The sequence below is a fragment of the Macrotis lagotis genome, chromosome X (assembly GCF_037893015.1).
Source record: "Macrotis lagotis isolate mMagLag1 chromosome X, bilby.v1.9.chrom.fasta, whole genome shotgun sequence".
In the NCBI taxonomy this organism is placed as follows: Eukaryota; Metazoa; Chordata; class Mammalia; order Peramelemorphia; family Peramelidae; genus Macrotis; species Macrotis lagotis.
This window is the reverse complement of record NC_133666.1, coordinates 595279503-595298914: the sequence shown is the minus strand read 5'-3', so window position 1 is coordinate 595298914 and position 19412 is coordinate 595279503. Positions and strand designations below refer to the sequence as shown.

Sequence of the window (19412 nt, the reverse complement as noted above, 5' to 3'; positions counted from 1 at the left end):
ATATACATTTTTAATTTTAGCCATTAAATCTGTAGGTAATTTGGATATCTTCTTGTTAGCTGCACTATAAAGTCATTAGGATTGTCAACTAGATGCCTTTCAAACTTCAGGATTTTTAATCTTTTAAAAAAACACACCTTCAGTCAGGGTTTAGCAATTCACTTCTCTTTGTAGACACCTCAATACCAATTGTTCAATCTAGAGAAATGCTATTTAGAGTGTGTATCCTTTTTAATGATAAATGTGATAGGTGAAAATTAGGGTTCTCTAATGGTGTAATATTATGACCGATTCCCTATTTGTTGTTTGCTTTGATCAGTGGCACTAAGGAAAATCGAAACTAGCCATCATCTTTCCATAGACAAATCCAATGTGCCCCCAGAAATATTTCAGAAATCACCCCAGCCACTGGAGCTCCCACAGAAGCCACAGCCTGGAGATCTGCCTCCCAAACCTCAGCCTTCAGAATTGGGTCCTAAACCTCAGATTGGAGATTTGCCCCCTAAACCAGGGGAACTGCCCCCAAAGCCTCAACTTGGAGACTTGCCACCCAAGCCACAACTCTCAGACTTACCTCCAAAACCACAAATAAAAGACCTACCCCCGAAGCCACAATTAGGAGATTTGCTGGCTAAATCCCAAGCAGGAGAGAGCTCACCGAAGACCCAGCCCTTGGAGATAAATCAGAAACTCCATACTACGGATCTCTCTCCAAATGTCCAGTCTAGAGAGACTCTCCAAAAGCAAGCATCAGAAGATTCCAATGACCTAACACCCACGCTGCCAGAGACACCAGTGCCTCTTCCCAGAAAAATTAACACAGTAAGTAAATCACCAAAACTGGATATAAAGTTGGGAGCGGGGAATGGAACCACAAAATCAATATTCAAAGTTAGCAGACCATTCATTAGGGGATATTGTGAGTTCTTGCATAATATAGAAGGATGATGCTAAATGGCCTCTCCCAATCATGTCCTGTGAGGATAGACTAAAGGAACTACTGGTGGTGAGCTTGAAAAAGACATAGTGGGGGGGACCTGGGAGCTGTTTTCAAGTAATTGAAAGAAAAAGATCTGATTTATCATAAGAGGAGAAAGTTTAGTCAGGAAAGAGAGATTAAAAACCTGTTCTTTTTGGCTTTAGAGGGCAAAAGGAAGTGCTGTGGTAGAAGTTGTCAAATGGAAAATTTAGGAATGATATAAAGAAAATCTTAAGAATTAAAACTATCCAGAAGTGGAGTGGGTGGTTTCTAGAGGGACAGAGTGGGCTCTTCATTGCTAGAGGACTACTTCTGGGACGTGGAGATGAAGGTTTTGTTCAAATCTGTATTGAACAAGGTAGTTTCTGAGGGCATGGGATCATAGTATTACGGTTTCAGGTCTGGAAAGGACATGACAGGTCATGGAGTTCAACTCCTTCATTTTAAGATATGAAGAAACCAAAGCCAGGAAACCAGAGGGGTTAAGTGATTTTTCCAAGGTCACACAACAATTAAGATCTGAAGCTGAATTCAGATGCAGGTCTTCCTAACTCTAGGTTCAGGCTCTATGTGCTTTCCAGAACTTTCCAGCTCTGCAATTCTGTGACTGACCTCTAAGGTCCTTCCTAACTCTTGAGAATCTTTGCTTCTAAGCTGAAAGATGAAGAAGTTAAAGGCTTTATCCAGTTGCAGCTATAATAAGGAAGAGAGTGAAATCCTTCAGTGACCTAAAAGAAGAAAATGAGTGGGGACAAAAGGCAATGTAAACATTTGCTTAAGATGCCAGGGTATCTTCATTATAATAGAGGATGTAAGATAGAATCAGTCATATCACCTGGTGGTTATAATTTGCATTTGGAATCAGGAAGACCTGAGATCAAATCTATTCTCAGAGGTTTACTAATTCTGTGACCCCGGGTAAGTCAAAGAATTTTCCCTTAGCCTTCTTCATCTATAAAATGGGAATAATTATAGCATCTACCATTCATAGTTGTTGTGAGGACAAAATGAGATGTTTGCAAAACTCTTCACACACCTTAAAGCACTGCATTATGTACTATTGCTATATTATGATTATGATCATCATCATTATTTATTAGTTGACCTTCTAGCAGTCTCTCACCATTTTCAATAGACACTATAAATTCACCAAAAAAAATCTTTCCTTGGGTTCACTTTCCATAAATTATATTGGCCAATAAACTAGAACCATATTTAGAACCCATATTTAAATTTCTCTTTTTCCTTGTTTTTGTTTGCATAGGAGGATTGAAAACCTACCCCAAAAAAAACCCAAGTCAGAATTGATCAAAAATGGAAAACTCTAAAAATGAAGCAGAGCACAGTAAATCCTTCCAAATCTTAGTGAAGAAGTATGGGCAAGCTGCTTCCTTTTTCCTTATTTTGAACTAGTCTGTTTCTTCCTGGTAAAGACAATTTTCTTGAGACTCTTAAAATCGTTAACGCTTGATACTAAATATGCAGAAGTTGCACATTTCTGTCGACATCATCTTTTCCTGAAGCATTTTTAGATGGTTCTATAATTTCACCAAGTTACTGTTGCTGGGCATAGTGATGGGGGTGGGGAAAGGAGGCAGGACAAAGACCAGACTTAACTTGGAGTTTTATTTTTTTGGTGAAGCCAGATTCTGCCCCCACAATGTTAACTTTCTCACAAGAAAAAAAAAAAGCAATGAGTCAGGTTTATTGATAAGGACCACCACATTCTCTCTTTATCTGGATTTTCCGGCTAAAACTCCATTTTATTTATTTAAGGGGAAGAACAAAGTAAGAAGAGTGAAGACTATTTATGACTGTCAGGCTGATAATGATGATGAGCTCACATTCATAGAAGGAGAAGTGATTATTGTCACTGGTGAAGAAGATCAAGAGTGGTGGGTAAGTGTCCCTGCATCTTCTTGCATTATTAAAGACTATAGAAATATCAACTGGTCTTTTTTCTACACCACAGCAGCCACTTTCTCTGCACACCCATTTTGCTATACCTGCTGATGTTGCATCCATTCATCTCATATAGCAGTCCTTTGAAATGTCATATAAATCCTATTAAACACCCTTATTTTAATTTGCATAAGATAACTTATTTGCTATAACATCGAATAACAATTACCCATATACTGTAGTGTCTTTGAAGCCTGAAAGAAGTCCCACAGGCAAGTTTTTACTCCTGTAGAGGAAGAACTCTGGGCTCCTCAACAATCTAATTTCATGCCTGAGGATTTCTGTAGTGCCAAATTCTGTTTCCTATAAAACTGGTCAAAAAGAACCGTTCATTGCTCATATCTGCAACTTGATAGCCTCCTGATACCCAATAAGAGCCTTCCACTACCCCAAGACTTTCTGTCCAGGGTGATTTTTTTTTTTTGCAAGGTAATGGGGTTAAGTGGCTTGCCCAAAGTCACACAGCTAGGTAATTATTAAGTGTCTGAGATCAGATTTGAATTCAGGTACTCCTGACTCCAGGGGGCCAGTGCACCATCTAACTGCCCCTATGGTTATTCTTTAATTGAAAAACAAACCCCTGTAAAGATGCAAGATCAAAAATAAAATAAATAAGACCCTACCTTCAAGGAACTTTCATTCTAGCAAATACAAAATATGTACAAATTCAGAGTTGAAGCCCCTAGTAGCTTTTGAGCATCAGAAAAGATGTCATCTTCATAGTCACAATAATAGCTAACTTAATTTGACATGTTCTATGCAGTAATATAGTGCCAAACAGTATTATTGTCTCATGTAATCTTCACAACCTTGAGAGGTAGGTGCAATTATTATCCTCATTTTACAGATGAGGAAACTGAGGCAAACACGGGTTGGGTGACTTACCCAGGGTCACACAGCTAGGAAATGTCTAAGGTCAGATTTGAACTCAGGTCATCCTGACTCACGAGAAGGCACTCTATCCACTGTGCCTCCAAGTTGTCCTTCCTTGCACACACTTCATCTTTTGTGCCTGGGCCTTATACTAGCCATTCCCCCATACCTGGAATGGTTTCCCTATTCATCTCTTACCTCTTGACATACCTGGCTTCTTTCCAGACTGAGTTCTTACACCATCTCCTTCTAAGAGGAACACTTTCAAGAAGTTAGGTTATATCATGTTTATATATAGTTAAGTTGTTTGGGTGGGATTTTTAAATAGTTTATTTTTCAAACAAGAAAATAAAATTTAGTAGAGTTTATAGTTTTTTGTGGAAAAACTTAAAAGGTATGAAGTTTTCCCAGTGCTCCCCACCTCACTTTCTTTCTACTCAGTAAATGTGGTATTTATATACATGTCTTTCCTGTTTATATATAAACTCTTGAGTAAAGGGACTGTTTTGTTATCTCCAATATTTCAAACAATGTTAACACATAGTAAGTGATTTAAAAATGTCTGTTGATTGATTGAACTGATAAGAGTTAATGAGATCACTGGGATTGGAGGATTTAGAATATGGAAGAGAAGAGGTCCCAGGAGTGGGCTGCAAAGGATGAGCCAACAAAAGAGACAGACAAGGGACAATCAGACAAGTAGGAAAAGAACCCAGAAAGCAATGTCTCAAAAATGCACTGAGGAAAGAGTACAGTCAGAAGCTTTAAATGCTACAAAAGCGTCTAGAAGGATGAGAACTAAGAAAAGATCATTGGATTTGGCAATTTAAAAAATTATCAATAATTTTAAATGAGTGTGGAAGTTAGAAGCCTGGTTTCAAGTGTTTGAGAAGTAAGGGAAGAAAAAGTAAGTTATGAGTAAAGACATCTTTTTCCAGGAGTTTGTGAGAAGAATGAGAAAAAAGAGGGAGAGTAAGCTTGAAAGAATGTAGAGTCAAGTGAGGATTCTTTAAGAATGAGGAATACTTAAGCCATGTCTATCAACAGAAGAGGAGTCACATGGGTCAGCTGAAAATTACAGTCAAGCAGAGATAACTTACTCATAAGAACAAGCTTTCTCTCTTAAAAAAAATAATGATGAAAAAGCTCTTAGAGACGGACTAACTAAGTACATAACAAGGGATCCTTCAGTTGTTTTTAGGTGATCTTCCTCTTTTGTGACAGAATGGAGCATTTGGGGTTTCCTCCTCTACAAAGAGGAACATCTATGTCTAGATCACAAGCAACCAGGATGGATGATCAATGATTTTTCTGCAAGTTAGCAAACTGGTGCCTCTAGTTGTGGATCCTTAGAATATATTGTGGAATGAGAGTAAACCTTTTAACAGTTTCTGTATCCATTCATTTCCAATGTTCTGCATATAATGGGCCAAATAAGTATGAGGAATAGTAGTAGTAGCTTATATTAAATTAATATTACAGCTCATATTTTACAGAACAGTTTTCTTCCAACTGAGTTGAACGAAAGTGGGGGTTAAAGAACAGTGAAGTTGGAACTAGGAATATTTGGTTTCAAGGCCCAAACTAAGATACTTTCCCTCTTTCAAAGTTTTTTTCATCTGTATAGGGGGACAAAAAATACTTGATCTCATAGGAGTGCTGTGGAAAGGCTTTGAAAACTTTGAGAGGGAAGGGAATAAACATTATTAAGGAAATCTGTGTCCAAAACCATGATAAGTGCTTTTGAAATATTTCCTTTGATCCTCACAACAACCCTGTGAGGTTGGTGCTCATATTAACCTCATTTTTATAGTTAGGGAAACTAAGGCATAGGTGAAATTGGCTTTCCTATAAGTGTCTAACAACCCCATTGCCTTGCAAAAACAAAAAAATAAAAGTAAGTGTCTGAGGCCAGTTTTGAAGCAATTAATGTTGTTATTTCCATTTTACAAATGAAGAAACTGAGACCCATTGAAGTTGAGCTCATTGCTGGTGCCAAGGTTATGACTGCCTTGTAAGTGATAACACAGTGATCAAAAAATGGGTGATATGATTATTATGCCTAATGGACAAGTGTTCCAGATTTAGAGTCAAGTATACCTGGCTTCAGTTCTTGCCTCCAACACTTAACTAGCTCTTTGACCCTGGGTGAGTTAAATCTCTCTGACCCTCAGTTTACTCATCTGTTAAAGGGAGATACAAAAGGTTATTGAGGCTTAATTAAGACAATGTGCATAAAGCACTTAATGAACCTTAAAACACCATAGAAATTGAAAATTATTTTTTAAGCTATTTTCCTCATAGAAACTCTATGAGGTAAGTAAGCAGCAGTCAGAGACATCCCAAAATGAAACTCTGTGTTTAACCCATCACCCTATATGGAGCAATGCAAGATAGATTTCCTATTTTAAACTAACACCCATATTTCCTCTTCCTCCACCCTTCTGCTTTTCAGCTTTGCTGAATGCTTTTCCTTTGCATTAACTAGATCCCTAAGAAAGATATGGCTCAAAGCCCTGAACATAGATTTACACAGTTATGTTGAGACTTCCATAAGCCTTTGTGGGATACAGGATAGGAGGAAGAAGCATTGGGCTGGGAATCACCTGGGTTCTAGCTCAGTCTGGAAGACTGACTTGTTGTGTAATCTTTGGCATATGACAATATGATTTACTGGGTGTAGAGAATTAGACTTGGAGTTGGGAGGCTTATGTTCATATCACTTCTTGGACATTTACTTACTAGGTTGTGTGACCATGAACTCATTACTTAACTTCTCAGACCTCAAAATTTTCTCACCTGTAAATATTATCTGTAGTACTGACCTCACAGAGTTGTTCTTGAAAGACTCAAATGGGATCTCATGTAAATGATTTTGCAAACTTTGCACTGCTAAATAAATGCCATTTTTTAAAAATTATTTTATTACTCTGGTCCTCTTTTTTTTCCCCACCTTAAAGTGTGTGTGTGGCGGGGATAGAGTCAATAAAACCCTCCTAGATCTTTGACTCTGATATTTCATTTTTAAACCTAGGGTGGTGTGAGATAATGGGTAAATGATTTGCCTTTAGTTAGACCCAGATTCAAGTGCTACCCATCTCATAGCTGTGTGACCTTAGATACGTCATTTAACTTTTCAGTGCATTAGTTTTGTCAAAGAGGGCTTCAACTTGGTTTCACTGATCCCAGAGAGCAAAACTACCAAGAGGCCAACTTAAACTTCTGACAATTCAAGCTATCCAAAAGCAAAATGGGCTGTGTAAGAGACAATGAACTCCTCTTTCCTGTAGGTCTTCAAGTAGATGCTAGATAACCATTTATGGAGTATTTTATGAGAGGAATTCCTTACATGTATAGACTAAACTAAATCAGGAGTTTTTAACCTTTTTTCACCTCAATTTTGTCCTCATTTGCCAGTCTGGTGAAGCATTTGGACACCTTCTCAGAATAATATTTTGAAAGTCATAAAATACATAGATCTCAAAGGAAACCAATTCTGTTGTAATGCAGTTATCAAAATAATTTATTTTATTTGTTTTTGCTTTTTGGAAGCAATTTAAGTGACTCACTCATAGTCACACACTACTAATAAGTATTTGAGACTGGTTTTTGAACTCAGGTCCTTTTGACTCCAGGGTCAGTGCTCCATTCCTACTAAAGTATTTTAAAAATAAATTTGTAGACTCCATGTTAAGAATCCCTGGGCTACATACACGAAGAGATCTTTTACAACTTTAAAATTCTGTGATTCTCTGAAATTCTTTAAGACTTTAAATTAGAAATGTGTTGCTATTTTACATTAGTGACAAAATTGTACATTCTGAGGAGAGCTTTTTCTCCACCCCTCCAATACAATCACCAGTCTGGGACTCAAAGCAATCATTGACTAATTGTAAAATTACAGAATTTCCAAACTGACTGTTGTGTATTCTCTCTTTACAGATTGGACACATCGAAGGACATCCAGAGAGAAAGGGGGTCTTCCCTGTGTCCTTTGTCCACATCTTGTCCGACTAGCAAAACGCAAATCTTTGAGCATTGCCCATCATATGTGCAAGATGGGCTTTTAAGCAAAAGCAGACAGCTGCTGCCTCCTTGTAATCCTGTGCACAATGTGTATATAGCTGCTGTTACAGAATATGAAATTCATTTAAGGTCACCTCATGAGGTGAATTATATATTGTAAATATACTGCGTTATTCCGCCTTTGCCAGTATTAAGGTAGCCTTGGAATCTGGCACGCCTTATCGGGTTTGCTGAAGCCATCCTCGGCATCTAGCACTTACATCGCTGTCTATGCTGTTTAAAACAAAAACAAAAAAAAAAAGTGTATGAACTTCTAGCTTTCCAAATAGAGGTGGTCTTGATCAACAGTTGAAGTGCATAGAATGGACTCTTTGTTCTAACAATTCAGTATTCTCAGTTATGTGACTAAAAAATTTTAGTGGAGAGTTAGATTCTGTTTTCCAAGCAAACCATTTACATCCATTACGGACGAGCCTGCAGTTATCAGTGTATACAGTTTACAGCTATGAAACCCACTTTGGTATTTATTACAGAAAGTGCTCAGTTACATGTAAGTATTATTCTTTCTGAGAAATGTTCACCGACCTTTCAGCTCTCCATGGCATATTAAGATGCTCATTGCCTAGTTCGTGTTTAAGAATGGTGAATTTATACCATTCCATGGTTAGCGCCCCTGTGATATTACCTCATGATGCAAAAAAGAACATATACCCCATGATGATTTTAGCAAAAGTTTAAAATCTCTGAGTACAGTTTCCTAAAGGTCTCTTTCATTAAATGTTCAATAACCAAGAACTGCTAGAAAATATTAGTGTTTACATTATGCATGCATTTAGAAGCTTACCTGAAACTTACCTTTTATAAAGGAATAGTATGGCTAAGTTAAAACACAATGTTAGCTTTATTTTTTAAATTTGATTACAATTAAAACTGAAACATAAGATCACAACAGTATTGATTTATAGTCAATTACCTTTCTTGAAAAATGACTTTACATATTCTATTACAAGTCAATGTCCTCAACCTTGTCAAAACTGAAAATCCACTGATTTCAGAATATATTCCTCCTTTGTGGACACAGATTCTTCAAGAAGCTGCCTTTCCTGCAAGTAGCCCATTGGAGACTTGCAGCAGCAATTCCTTTTTGTTTTTCTGCTTTCAATCTTCATTAATCGAGAGTTTGAGATAATAGTTTTCCCACTCAAAACACTAGCCATACACCAATCACCTTCTAGTCGATTCATAACTGGGGTCCTTAAAAGCTTCTATGAATTGCACTGTGACCAAACACATTTCCTGAAGTGAACTCGCGGCACTCAATTTTCTTTTCATTCCAGAGGTTTATTAGATCATTAAGGACACATTTGTTTATTTTGGTTCCTCCTGACATCAGTCTTAATTCTGGAACAGAATGCGATAGTCTCACTCTACAATTGCTGCCACTGTTGTCTGCCTCAGAGTCTCTCTCATGTGTGGTTCTGGCATTGCATTTGCTTAAACTATTTTGGCAGTGGCAAATAAAACTAATATTTTTAAGCAGATAGTCTTGGCAGCTAGTGAGAAAATTTTGTTTCACAAAAGCACAACTCCAAACAAAAACCTTTAACAGAGTCTACTTAGCCCAGCTGAAAGTGCTCGGTGAATATTAATGTAGTTCTCTGTAAATGGTTAGGATAGAAAACTTCAGTCATGGCCTAATAAAACTTGGTGAAGAGCTGTGCAAATTATCAGCTGTTATCAGAAAATGATTTTTAAATCAATTTCTTCATCAGCGGCATGACTTGAGGAAGCTTGGTATAGCAGAGTCAAGAGGCAGATTCAAGTCCATAGTCTGATACTTATTAGCTGTGTGACCTTGGGAAAGTCATTCCACTTAGACCCTCTGACCCTTGATTTAGGAGACAGTGTGATATCGAGGAAAGAGCATGAGACTTGAAGTCAGAAGATCTGGGTTTAAATCCCATATTGTCTATTCACTAACTGTGTGACCTTGAACAACTTGTTTCATCTCTGTGGCTATCAGTTGCCACATCTGTAAAATGAGATTGTCCCTGTGATCAGATGATGACAAGAGCTCATCCTCAAAGGAAAACAAGCATCCCCGGGAGCTAACAAACCCAACAATGTCTACTCTACAGCAGTACTCACCTCAGTATATTGGCTGTACTGGATTTCTGAAAGAAACCAGGAATTTATTTAGCATTCCATGATTTATACAGTGTTTTAAGTTACATTAAAGAACAAGTTTAATGATCTTTGTGGTCTAGTGTATTTTCAGGTGATCTTAAAATAAACTGGTTTAAAAAATACAATGACAACCAGACCTATAAAGACTACATGTGTAAAGACCCATGGAGTCAACCTGTTCTTTGTCACCTCTTCTGAAGGAACATCTCTAGGCTTATGAATTTTTTTTTTTAATGAGACAATGCTTCCGTCAGAAACTGACGTTCTCTGTATTCCAGCTTACTGTGGGACATAGGAAAACTAGGTCAGGATACCTTTTATGATCTTGATTGAGTTTAAAACAGATACTGTACCGAAACTCAGTGAGCCACTATCTGCAATTTTGTACATGACATAGTATTTTGGAGGTATGGAAACTTATAGACAAAAAAAAATAGCTAATTAGTTGTTTTTATTTTTCTCCCAGAGGGGAAAGTATGTTCTGCAAATAGTATGTGTCTTATTTTACTGTTGAACAGCGATTGCTATTTATTTTTTTATTGCCTAGATAGAACATCCACATGTTGTGTATAGGAATCTTGATCTGGTCATGCCACCAGTTAAATTTCAACTTCTCATCTGAATGTTAAAGTTCAAACATCAGTACACTTGTCATTTCACAGGTATTTAATGTGACATTTTTTTCCAGTACTGTATGTGTTCATTTCTACTTTTTTTTTAATATTTAAAATTGCTTTTAAATAAACATATTCTCAGTTGATCCCAAACATCTGAACCCTGCCCCTTTTTTGAATGGAGAGGGGCAGTGTGGTTTAGAAGAATGGTCAATGAACTCAGAAGCAAGAGACCTGGGACCAGATCCCAACCCTGATGTTTAATCCTAATCCTGTGAGACCAGGGACGAGTGGCTTCACCTCATTCATCATCAGTTTCCTCATCCTTGAAATGAGAAAAGTTGGGCTAGATTAGTCTCCCCCATAGCACTTAAGTCTAGGATCCTAGGGGTGATTGCAGAAGTGACCTCCCTTTTATGCATTTCAGTTTGCTCATCTGTGAAATGAGAGGGTTGGTCTTGATGGCTTGTGAAGATCTCTTCTGGCTCTTAAACATACAATTCTATTGTACCTCATTAGGTTATAGAGGATTCTGTACATTTTAAAACATAAATTTTGAGTTATTATTGGCAGCAGTATCTCTAGTTGGAGAGAATTAATAACTTAACTGAAGGATACTTGGGGGATACAGACTTGAGACTTCATTTTCAGCCCTCTTAGATAAAATCTTACTGTGGTATAAAGTATAAATGCCAGTATGAAACATGATTGGTGCCACTTTGTCCCATTTTTTTTTCAACTAAATGAAAACAATCTAGACCAAAGGGGCTAAATGCCCCCAATCTGAAGCAGATTAAAACACAATTGGGGGATGTTTAACAAAATAAAAATGTAGCAAAATAAAAATAATGTTAACAGGAGGTTTTAGTCAATATACATCCCACAGGGATCCTTTTATACAATTTAGTGGACCCTATGTCTATTTGATACCACTAGCCTAGATGACTCCTGACAAGTCAGTGAAATTTTAATAGTAAGTTGATGACAACATTTCCTATTACAGAAAGGTCACCACCCCTCTCAACCTCATGTACAACCTCATCTCTGGCCAAGATGACCCCTAAGGCCTCTTTCAGTTTTAAGTTTCATGATCCTACAATCTTTCTAGTTTGGTATAGGAAACAAGATTGATGCAGTATGTTGAATTGATCTGCTGAAGAACTAGGGAAGAACATGTACAAAGAAGATGAGAATGAGTTATAACCTATACCAATGTAGAGAATGAATGAACCAAAAGATTCGTTGAAAAGTATGGGTTAATGCAGTCTACCTGTCCACAACAGCTGATTGTTCTATTGCGGTGACTATTCCTATGTAGTGAGTCAAATGCAAGCCACATAAGAACACCCACAGACTTTTCTAAGTCACCATGAAATCAACAGTCAGTTTGGTGCAGTGGGTAGACTGCTAAATTTGGAGCTGAGAACTTGGGGAAGCTTGGATAATTCACTTAATCTCTCTTTAGTTTCCTCTTCTGTAAAATTAAGAGGATTGGACCAGATGAACTCAAAAGAACCTTTCTAACTATAAATTTGAACCCGTTCTAGAGCAGGCTCTTATGGACAATTTTGGCAGTCTAATGAAACCTATGGTCCCCTTCTCTGTATAATGTTTTTAAATAATTGAAATAAATACAAAATTCCAGTTAGAGATTAGTAAAAATCAATTTTTTTTCCTATCCAAGTTTATGGATTCACTGAAATCTGTCCACAAACCCCAGACTAAGAATCACTGATCTAAAATAACTGGAATTATGTCATCATCCAGGAAGCTTGAGAATGATATCCCCATTCAAGTCACATGCTAGAGTCAAAACATGGATTTGGAGAATGATGTGCAGCAGGGAAGAAGACTGACTTAACCAGATATATTATCATCCCTAATAATCAATGTATCAGGCACTTTGCTGTAACATTGGCTAAGTAAAAGGAAAAAAAAATCTCTTTGGCTATGACCATGAGTGCCAAAGCAATTAAGCCGATTCCACTTTGCACCATACTTCCTAGGTTCTCACCACTTGTACAAATTAGAAATCTTTAATTGCAAAAAATAGTTACTTGTCTTAATTGGGACTAAAATGTATGCTGACCCAATTTTACCAGTTAAATGAAAACATCTTATGATGGGGAATGACCATGAATTCATGGCTTATCTTCACAAGGATTATTATGATGTTAACACTCCACTGAATGCCAGATGATCAAGGGTCAGATTAGAAGCCATGACTCAAATCCCCCTACATATGCTGTACCTTCAGTACACACCAGTTCAGACCTCTGAGGTTTGAGTCTATTTAAAAATCCTCAAGGAATCTTGTCTTGGACTGTCCCCAATAATCCCTAAAGGAATTTTCTTTCACCTTTTGGTCATCGCTTATCTCAGTGAAACCAGTGAATACAAACACTTAAGACAGCTTTCAGATCCAGTCTAGTCTAGGGTCTCTTGCTCTGCTGGAATCATCAGGATTAAAACCAGAGTTCCAAAGAAGCAAAACAAGCTTAGACAAGTCCAGCAAAATGGTGCCTTTGCTACGTCCTGTGGATGCTTACACAGTCAAGCAACCCCTCCAGAAGGTCACGAAATTTCCAATTATACAATGTCCTTTGATATTAATGACTGGTGAACACCAATAGGGAAGGTCAAAATTAGTGTCACAAAAACCAAGGTATCCAAATCCCACTAAAAAGTACACCCACTATTAGCCACAGCCTGAGTAACCAAGAATAAGAGAAAAGGACCAAATGTGATAAACATTAATACATGTTAATATCATAAACACATATTTACAATATTAATGTCATATATTACTATAATAAAGTATAAATAGTAATATAATAAACATAACAAACCAAGTTATAATATACAATATATAACACTACAATAATAAAAATATACCAAATTTTATGATATATAGTAATATAACAATTACTAATAGAATTTATAAAAGCACTTTAAGATTGGCAAAACATTTCTTGTATGTTATCTCATTTAATCCTCATGACAACTCTCAGAAGTAGATGTTATCCCCATTTTAGAACTAAGGAAACTGAGGCTCAAAAAAGTTACATAACTTGCCCAAGATTATAGAGTTAGTAAGTGTCCAAAGGAGGATTCTGACTTGAATCCTCTTGACTCTAGAGGAAGGGAGGAATATGAAGATTAAATATAATTCATTCCCTGCCATTATGAATCTTACATTTTGATGGGAGAAGGAGGGAATAAGACACAGAACTGATAATAAAGAATTACATGATAAACTCATCTTACAGCTAAAATCCAAAACACTTTGGGAGGCTTCCAGAGAAACTGGTTTGCAAATGACTTGAGGAAGCCATCAAGAACAATAGTTTTTAGACAGTTGTGTCATGGACTCCTAAATTCTCTTTTAAAAAAAAGTTCACAGACCCCAGGTTAAGATTCCCTGGGCCAGAGGAAGTATAATTTGAGTTAAGCTTTAAAGAGAGACAGGAATTCTGAAAGCAAAGGAAAATAAAGACTGAATTCTTAACATGAAGAGTAACATAAGAAAAGACCTGGAGGAGGGAGAGTGTAATGTATGTTCAGAGAAAGAAAGCAATCTAATTTGTCTAGATCTTAGAATGAGATGAGAAGAATGATGTAAGATTCAACTGGAAAAGTAGTGTGGTGCCAGATTGCAAAGGACTTTGAATACCAGGCAATGAATTAAATTTTCCTCAATAGGTAGAAGGTAGAAACTAAAAATAACCGGGTCCAGACAATAGAAAATTCCTTTCGTAGGTGAATTGGATGGAGGAGAGTAAAGGTAGGGTGATCTATAAGGATGCTGTAAATTATCAGCAGATAGGTGATAATAAAAGTCTATGTCCCTTGAGATCACTAAAATTGAGAGAGATAAAAGAGAACTGGTTTCTTCTGAGATGCAATGAATGACAGGTATGAAAAGGATGCTTAGCCACTTTCGTAGCAGCTCCACTTGTGACCCACTGAAAAATGCTGTTGGCACTAAGAAGATACTGGTTGAAGATCTAGAATTTGGACTTAATGTATAGGACCAGAAAGTCACAAACAGATATTTAAAAAAATAATTATAAATGCACCTGTTTTAATAGCATTAAATTCTACTTTCGGTAGCTCATGTATAGATATCTCATGATTAGGGCCTTATGTTACAGTGATGGTTCAAAACTGTCAATATACAGCAAATGAAAGGAATTCTCAGGGAGGAACAGGTTGGACTGGATGCCTTCCAGCATCTGTTCCAACCCAGAGATTCTATAACCTTTCAGGAAATTCTCACATTGAAGGGTAAAGAAGAAGAGGAGGAGGAGGCACCATTGAAGGATACAGAGGAACTACCACAAAGGCAGGGAGATCAGAGAATCTCAAGATGCAATCATGAATCCTCTCTGCAACATTCTTGATAAAGGAATATCCAACAATTATTTAAATATCTCCAAGGAAATAAAACATTGTCCTATTGGGTCACCCATTCTACCTCTACTCAGCTGTCAAGTTGATTTCCTAAAGTTCAAGTCAGACCATTCAATCAAATCTATTATTATCTCTTGGATCAAATATAAAATCTGTTTGGTTTTTTAAATTTCTCTATAAACTCCCCCTTTCTATCTTTCCAGTATTCTTTTTTCACAATTTTTTAACATTTTTATTTTAAAATTTTGACTTCCAAATTCTATTCCTGCTTCCCACCCTTCCTCCTCCCCACTCTCTCTAAGATGGTAAGCAATCAGATATAGGTTAGATATGCGCAATTATGAGAATGATAATGTTTGAATGCAGATTGAAGCATGCTATTTTTCTTTTAGGTTATACATGTGCAATAATATTTAATGTTTCCATATTAGTCATAATGTGAACAATTTAAATTTTTAAGAATCTTTATTTTTATTTTATTTTTCCTGACATGGGCTTAAAATGATTTCTTTAAATATTTCTTTAAATATGTACATTGCTCCTGATTTTCCTGATAGAACCAGAAAGAAACAAGTCTAGTAAATATTCAAATATGGCATGAACTCAAGTTCCTTCATAGTGGATTGGTTCCCTCCTCCTCTCCTTTCTTCACTCTTATCTCCTTTCCTCTATTATCTTCTCTCTCTTCTCACCTTTTCTTTACTCTCTTGTATTCACCTGTCCTCTGCTGTGCTTTCTTGTCCTCTCCCCCCTTCTCCTCTTCTCTCTCTCTCTCTCTCTCTCTCTCTCTCTCTCTCTCTCTCTCTCTCTCTCTCTCTCTCTCTCTCTCTCTCTCTCTCTCTCCCCTTTTTGCCTACAAAAACACTTCCCCTTGACCCCTATTTCAAGAGTTGCCAATTGAAAACAAGTATCCCAGAGGGCAATTGCTGGGTAGATTGCAACATAAGGCATGACAAACTTGGAGAAGCCATAATCAAGGCTGTCTTTAGGAAAACATTCAAAGAGAAGACAGACTAGTTATGTTATGAAGACAATACATGACACAATCTGAATTGTGACACAAAATGACACAAAATGAATATATTGCTGATGTCGGGAAAATAAGAATGACCTCCAGCATGTTAGACTCTCTGAGGTGAGCTTTGGGAAGAATATGGATAAGAGGCATGGAAGATAGAAAGGAATGGATGGACTGCAATCTGCATCTTTGGAGGGAGTAGTCACATCAATGAAATAATAAGTAGATCTGTTTGTATATTTTTGAGTCCTTTGATTTCTCAAGCTATTATCCTCTATTTTTCTTTTTTTCTCTCTTCTATTTTCTTTCTATTTCTAAAAACAAGATTGGCAGCTCTCTGCCTCACCATGTGCTCACTCCTTAAACCTCTGAAATCTGACTTCCACTCTCAAACTCGTATAGAATTTCCATCCCCTGTGGGCCACTGACCTCTTACACGACTAATGCAAAAGTCTTTTTTCCCTTCAAAAATGTATTCTTGGGGTGGCTAGGTGGCACAGTGGATAAAGCACCAGCCTTGGAGTCAGGAGTACCTGGGTTCAAATTCGGCTTCAGACACTTAATAATTTAGCTGTGTGGCAGCCTTGGGCAAGCCACTTAACCCTATTGCCTTGCCAAAAAAAAAAACCTTAAAAAATATTCTTTATCTTTCTGCAATATTTAACACTGAACCCCAAGAGAAAAGCTCAATTCGATATATATTCACTAATTTTTTTTCTGAGTTTTATCAGGAGAAACTGGGTCAAAGCTGATTGATGACCCAGACATTTTGTTTGCATTTTGAGGATTTGTTTTGGTTTTGGTTTTTGTTGGTGTTTTTGTATCAACAGGTATGTCTGCAGTCAGAAGGGCCGGAAAGACTGAACAATTAAATGAAATATTTCTGATTCAGAGAAGAGCCTTTGCCAGGTCTGCTGAGAAATAAGCATTTTTTTAGTCACCTGCTCAGGGTGTGGGTTCCAAAAGCCAGAGTGGACACATTACTGTTCTTCTACATGGACAATTAGACTTAAGGGAAATTTCTTTAGGGGATGGCAAAAAAGGCAAAGCAGGAGGAAATAACTGTGGGCACGACAATCATGTATGCAAAAACTAAAATATTTTGGCTTCCAAGAGGAATAAAAGCTGAGGTAAACACAGCTGCTGGGCAAAAATTGGATCACAAAGTAATCCTGGGCCAAGGCTTCTGATGGCCTCAAATAAGGTCTTTTGCAAGCCCCAAGAGAAAAACAGGGCTCTTAGCACTTCACACCTCTGCAAACAGAATTAAAGGCTCCAAAGAGGTGTGTGAAGGCAGAATACACATTGGGTGAGAGTCAATTGAAATTATTGGAAAGATGAAGGAAGGAGGCACCCTGGGATCCAACTCCCTCTTGCTCCTAATCTTGGAAATGATGGAAAATGTATTGCTTGGAATTAGCACCAAAATGGAGAAATAGGAAATGTTTATGATATCTGCTGTGAAAAATTAAGGGAAAGAGTTCTTTTCCAAGGACCTGGTAAACATGTTTAAGGCTTTACTTTCATTGAGCTAACCTACAGCAGTATTTTAAGAATTATGGCCCCTGGGGATGGCTAGGTGGCGATAGAGCACTGGCCCTGGAGTCAATAGTACCTGAGTTCAAATCCCACCTCAGACACTTAACAATTTTCTAGCTGTGTGACCTCGGGCAAGTCACTTAACCCCATTGCCTTGCAAAAACTAAAAAAAAAAGAAATAAATAAAATTATGGCACCTAATCTTTGGGGTCAGTTTGGGGATGGCAGCTTGAAGGGGTGGGTATTTTGTGGGAGAAACCACGGGAATCTTGTATCTGCTCAAAAAATCCAAACCATCTTCTTATCCAATCTTCCAATTTTCACTACAGACCCTACTCTGGAAGACTTAAACCTTTAAATTCTGGGATTCCCATTCTGAGAGCCCTGTTATGATGGGTGAATGTTCTGTGTGAACTTCTCTTATCTAAGCCAGCTCTAAGCAGGCTTCAATTTATACAAACTGGTAGAGCTAACACCTTCTTTGTGTAACAATCATCAAATTTTCATTATGAGCATTAGAAATCAGCAAATACTTTAAATCAAGGTTTGATTTATTGTCTAGACTTAAAGTTGATGAAGAAAATTTTAATAATGAAGATTAAATTTAAAATTTTGTCTGGTGGCCTTCCCCTCCCCCCAGAAAGCCAGTTGTTAAACATTCACCACCACACTTCTGCACTCCAATGTTTTTCCCTATCTTAACCCTTTCCTTCTCTGTTCTAAAATCATCATCAAATCTATGTTACCATTGCTCCTGGAAAGTGTGTGCCAATATAATCCCTTATAGCTTCACTCATCATCCTTGAAATTTTCTAGACCAAAACATTTCCTTGGCCACTTATGCTCTTATATGTGCTGTCTATACCCCATTAGAAGGTAAACCATATGAGGGTAGAGACTTTTGTATTTGTATCTAGTCTGGCACATTATAAGCATTAATGAATGCTTTTTCATTTGTTTGTTCATGCAACAGTAGAAAAAGTACTGAATTTGGATTGGATGATCTTGGTTAGTACCACAACTAGCTATATTATTTACTAGCTGTGGTGCCTTAGATGAGTCATTTTACCTTTTAGGACTTCTTTTTTCTCATCTGAAATATAAGGAGGTTGAACCAAATGCTCTCTAAGGTGCCATCTAGCTTTTAATCCTTTGATCTCCAGCAATTCACTCCTTATTCTATTATTGAAGTCTTTTTGGAATAGGCAATCCCTGGGTCCTTGCTCAAAGAGGAATGGAAGTTATTTTCACATGTGTGTGTATCAAAAATATGTAAATAAAGGCTACTAAGAAGACAGGGTCCTTTCCTTTTCCTTAGACTGTAAGAGATTTTGCAGCTTACATTCAGATAGCCTTAGGCTCTGACCTTAGAAGAGACAAATCCTCATTTCACAGGTAAGAAAACTGAGGTTCAGAGATGTTAAGAAACTTGGCTCAAGGTCATCTAGTGAGAAAGTAGAAGAACCAGTACTTCTCATGCTCATTTTGTAGTCACACTATTCCCCACTGCCTCTTAGCTTGGCCCAAAGACAGAACACTGAACACTTGGTGTTTCAAAAGGGAAGCCAAAGGCAAGTTGGCTAGCAAACTAAAACAAGAAGTCATGGTCACAGGCTGCAATGTTGAAGAGAAGAAGGATTATCTGTTCATCTCAGGGTCTTCCCTCACCCTAGGAACATCAGCCAAATCATGACAAAAAACAAATATTGAATTAGTGGAAAGAGCACTGTATTTGGGCTCCAGTTAGTTATCAAAAACCTCTCTGATCCTTTACTCTTTACTAATACACAGAATTCAATGC

General features: G+C 37.3%; 1 protein-coding gene across 6 annotated transcripts in view; it reads left to right on the top strand.

Annotated features, from left to right (window-relative positions):
* Window positions 1-15884, top strand: part of ASAP1 (ArfGAP with SH3 domain, ankyrin repeat and PH domain 1) — a 606433-nt gene extending 590549 nt beyond the window's left edge. For all 6 annotated transcript variants that reach the window (XM_074202331.1, XM_074202330.1, XM_074202328.1 and 3 more), the window contains 3 exons: window positions 320-822; window positions 2756-2878; window positions 7757-15884. In XM_074202331.1, coding sequence (XP_074058432.1) covers window positions 320-822; window positions 2756-2878; window positions 7757-7831 — 701 coding nt within the window. In that variant the 3' untranslated portion in view covers window positions 7832-15884. The remainder of the gene's footprint in view (window positions 1-319; window positions 823-2755; window positions 2879-7756) is intronic.
* Window positions 15885-19412: the final 3528 nt, after the last annotated feature.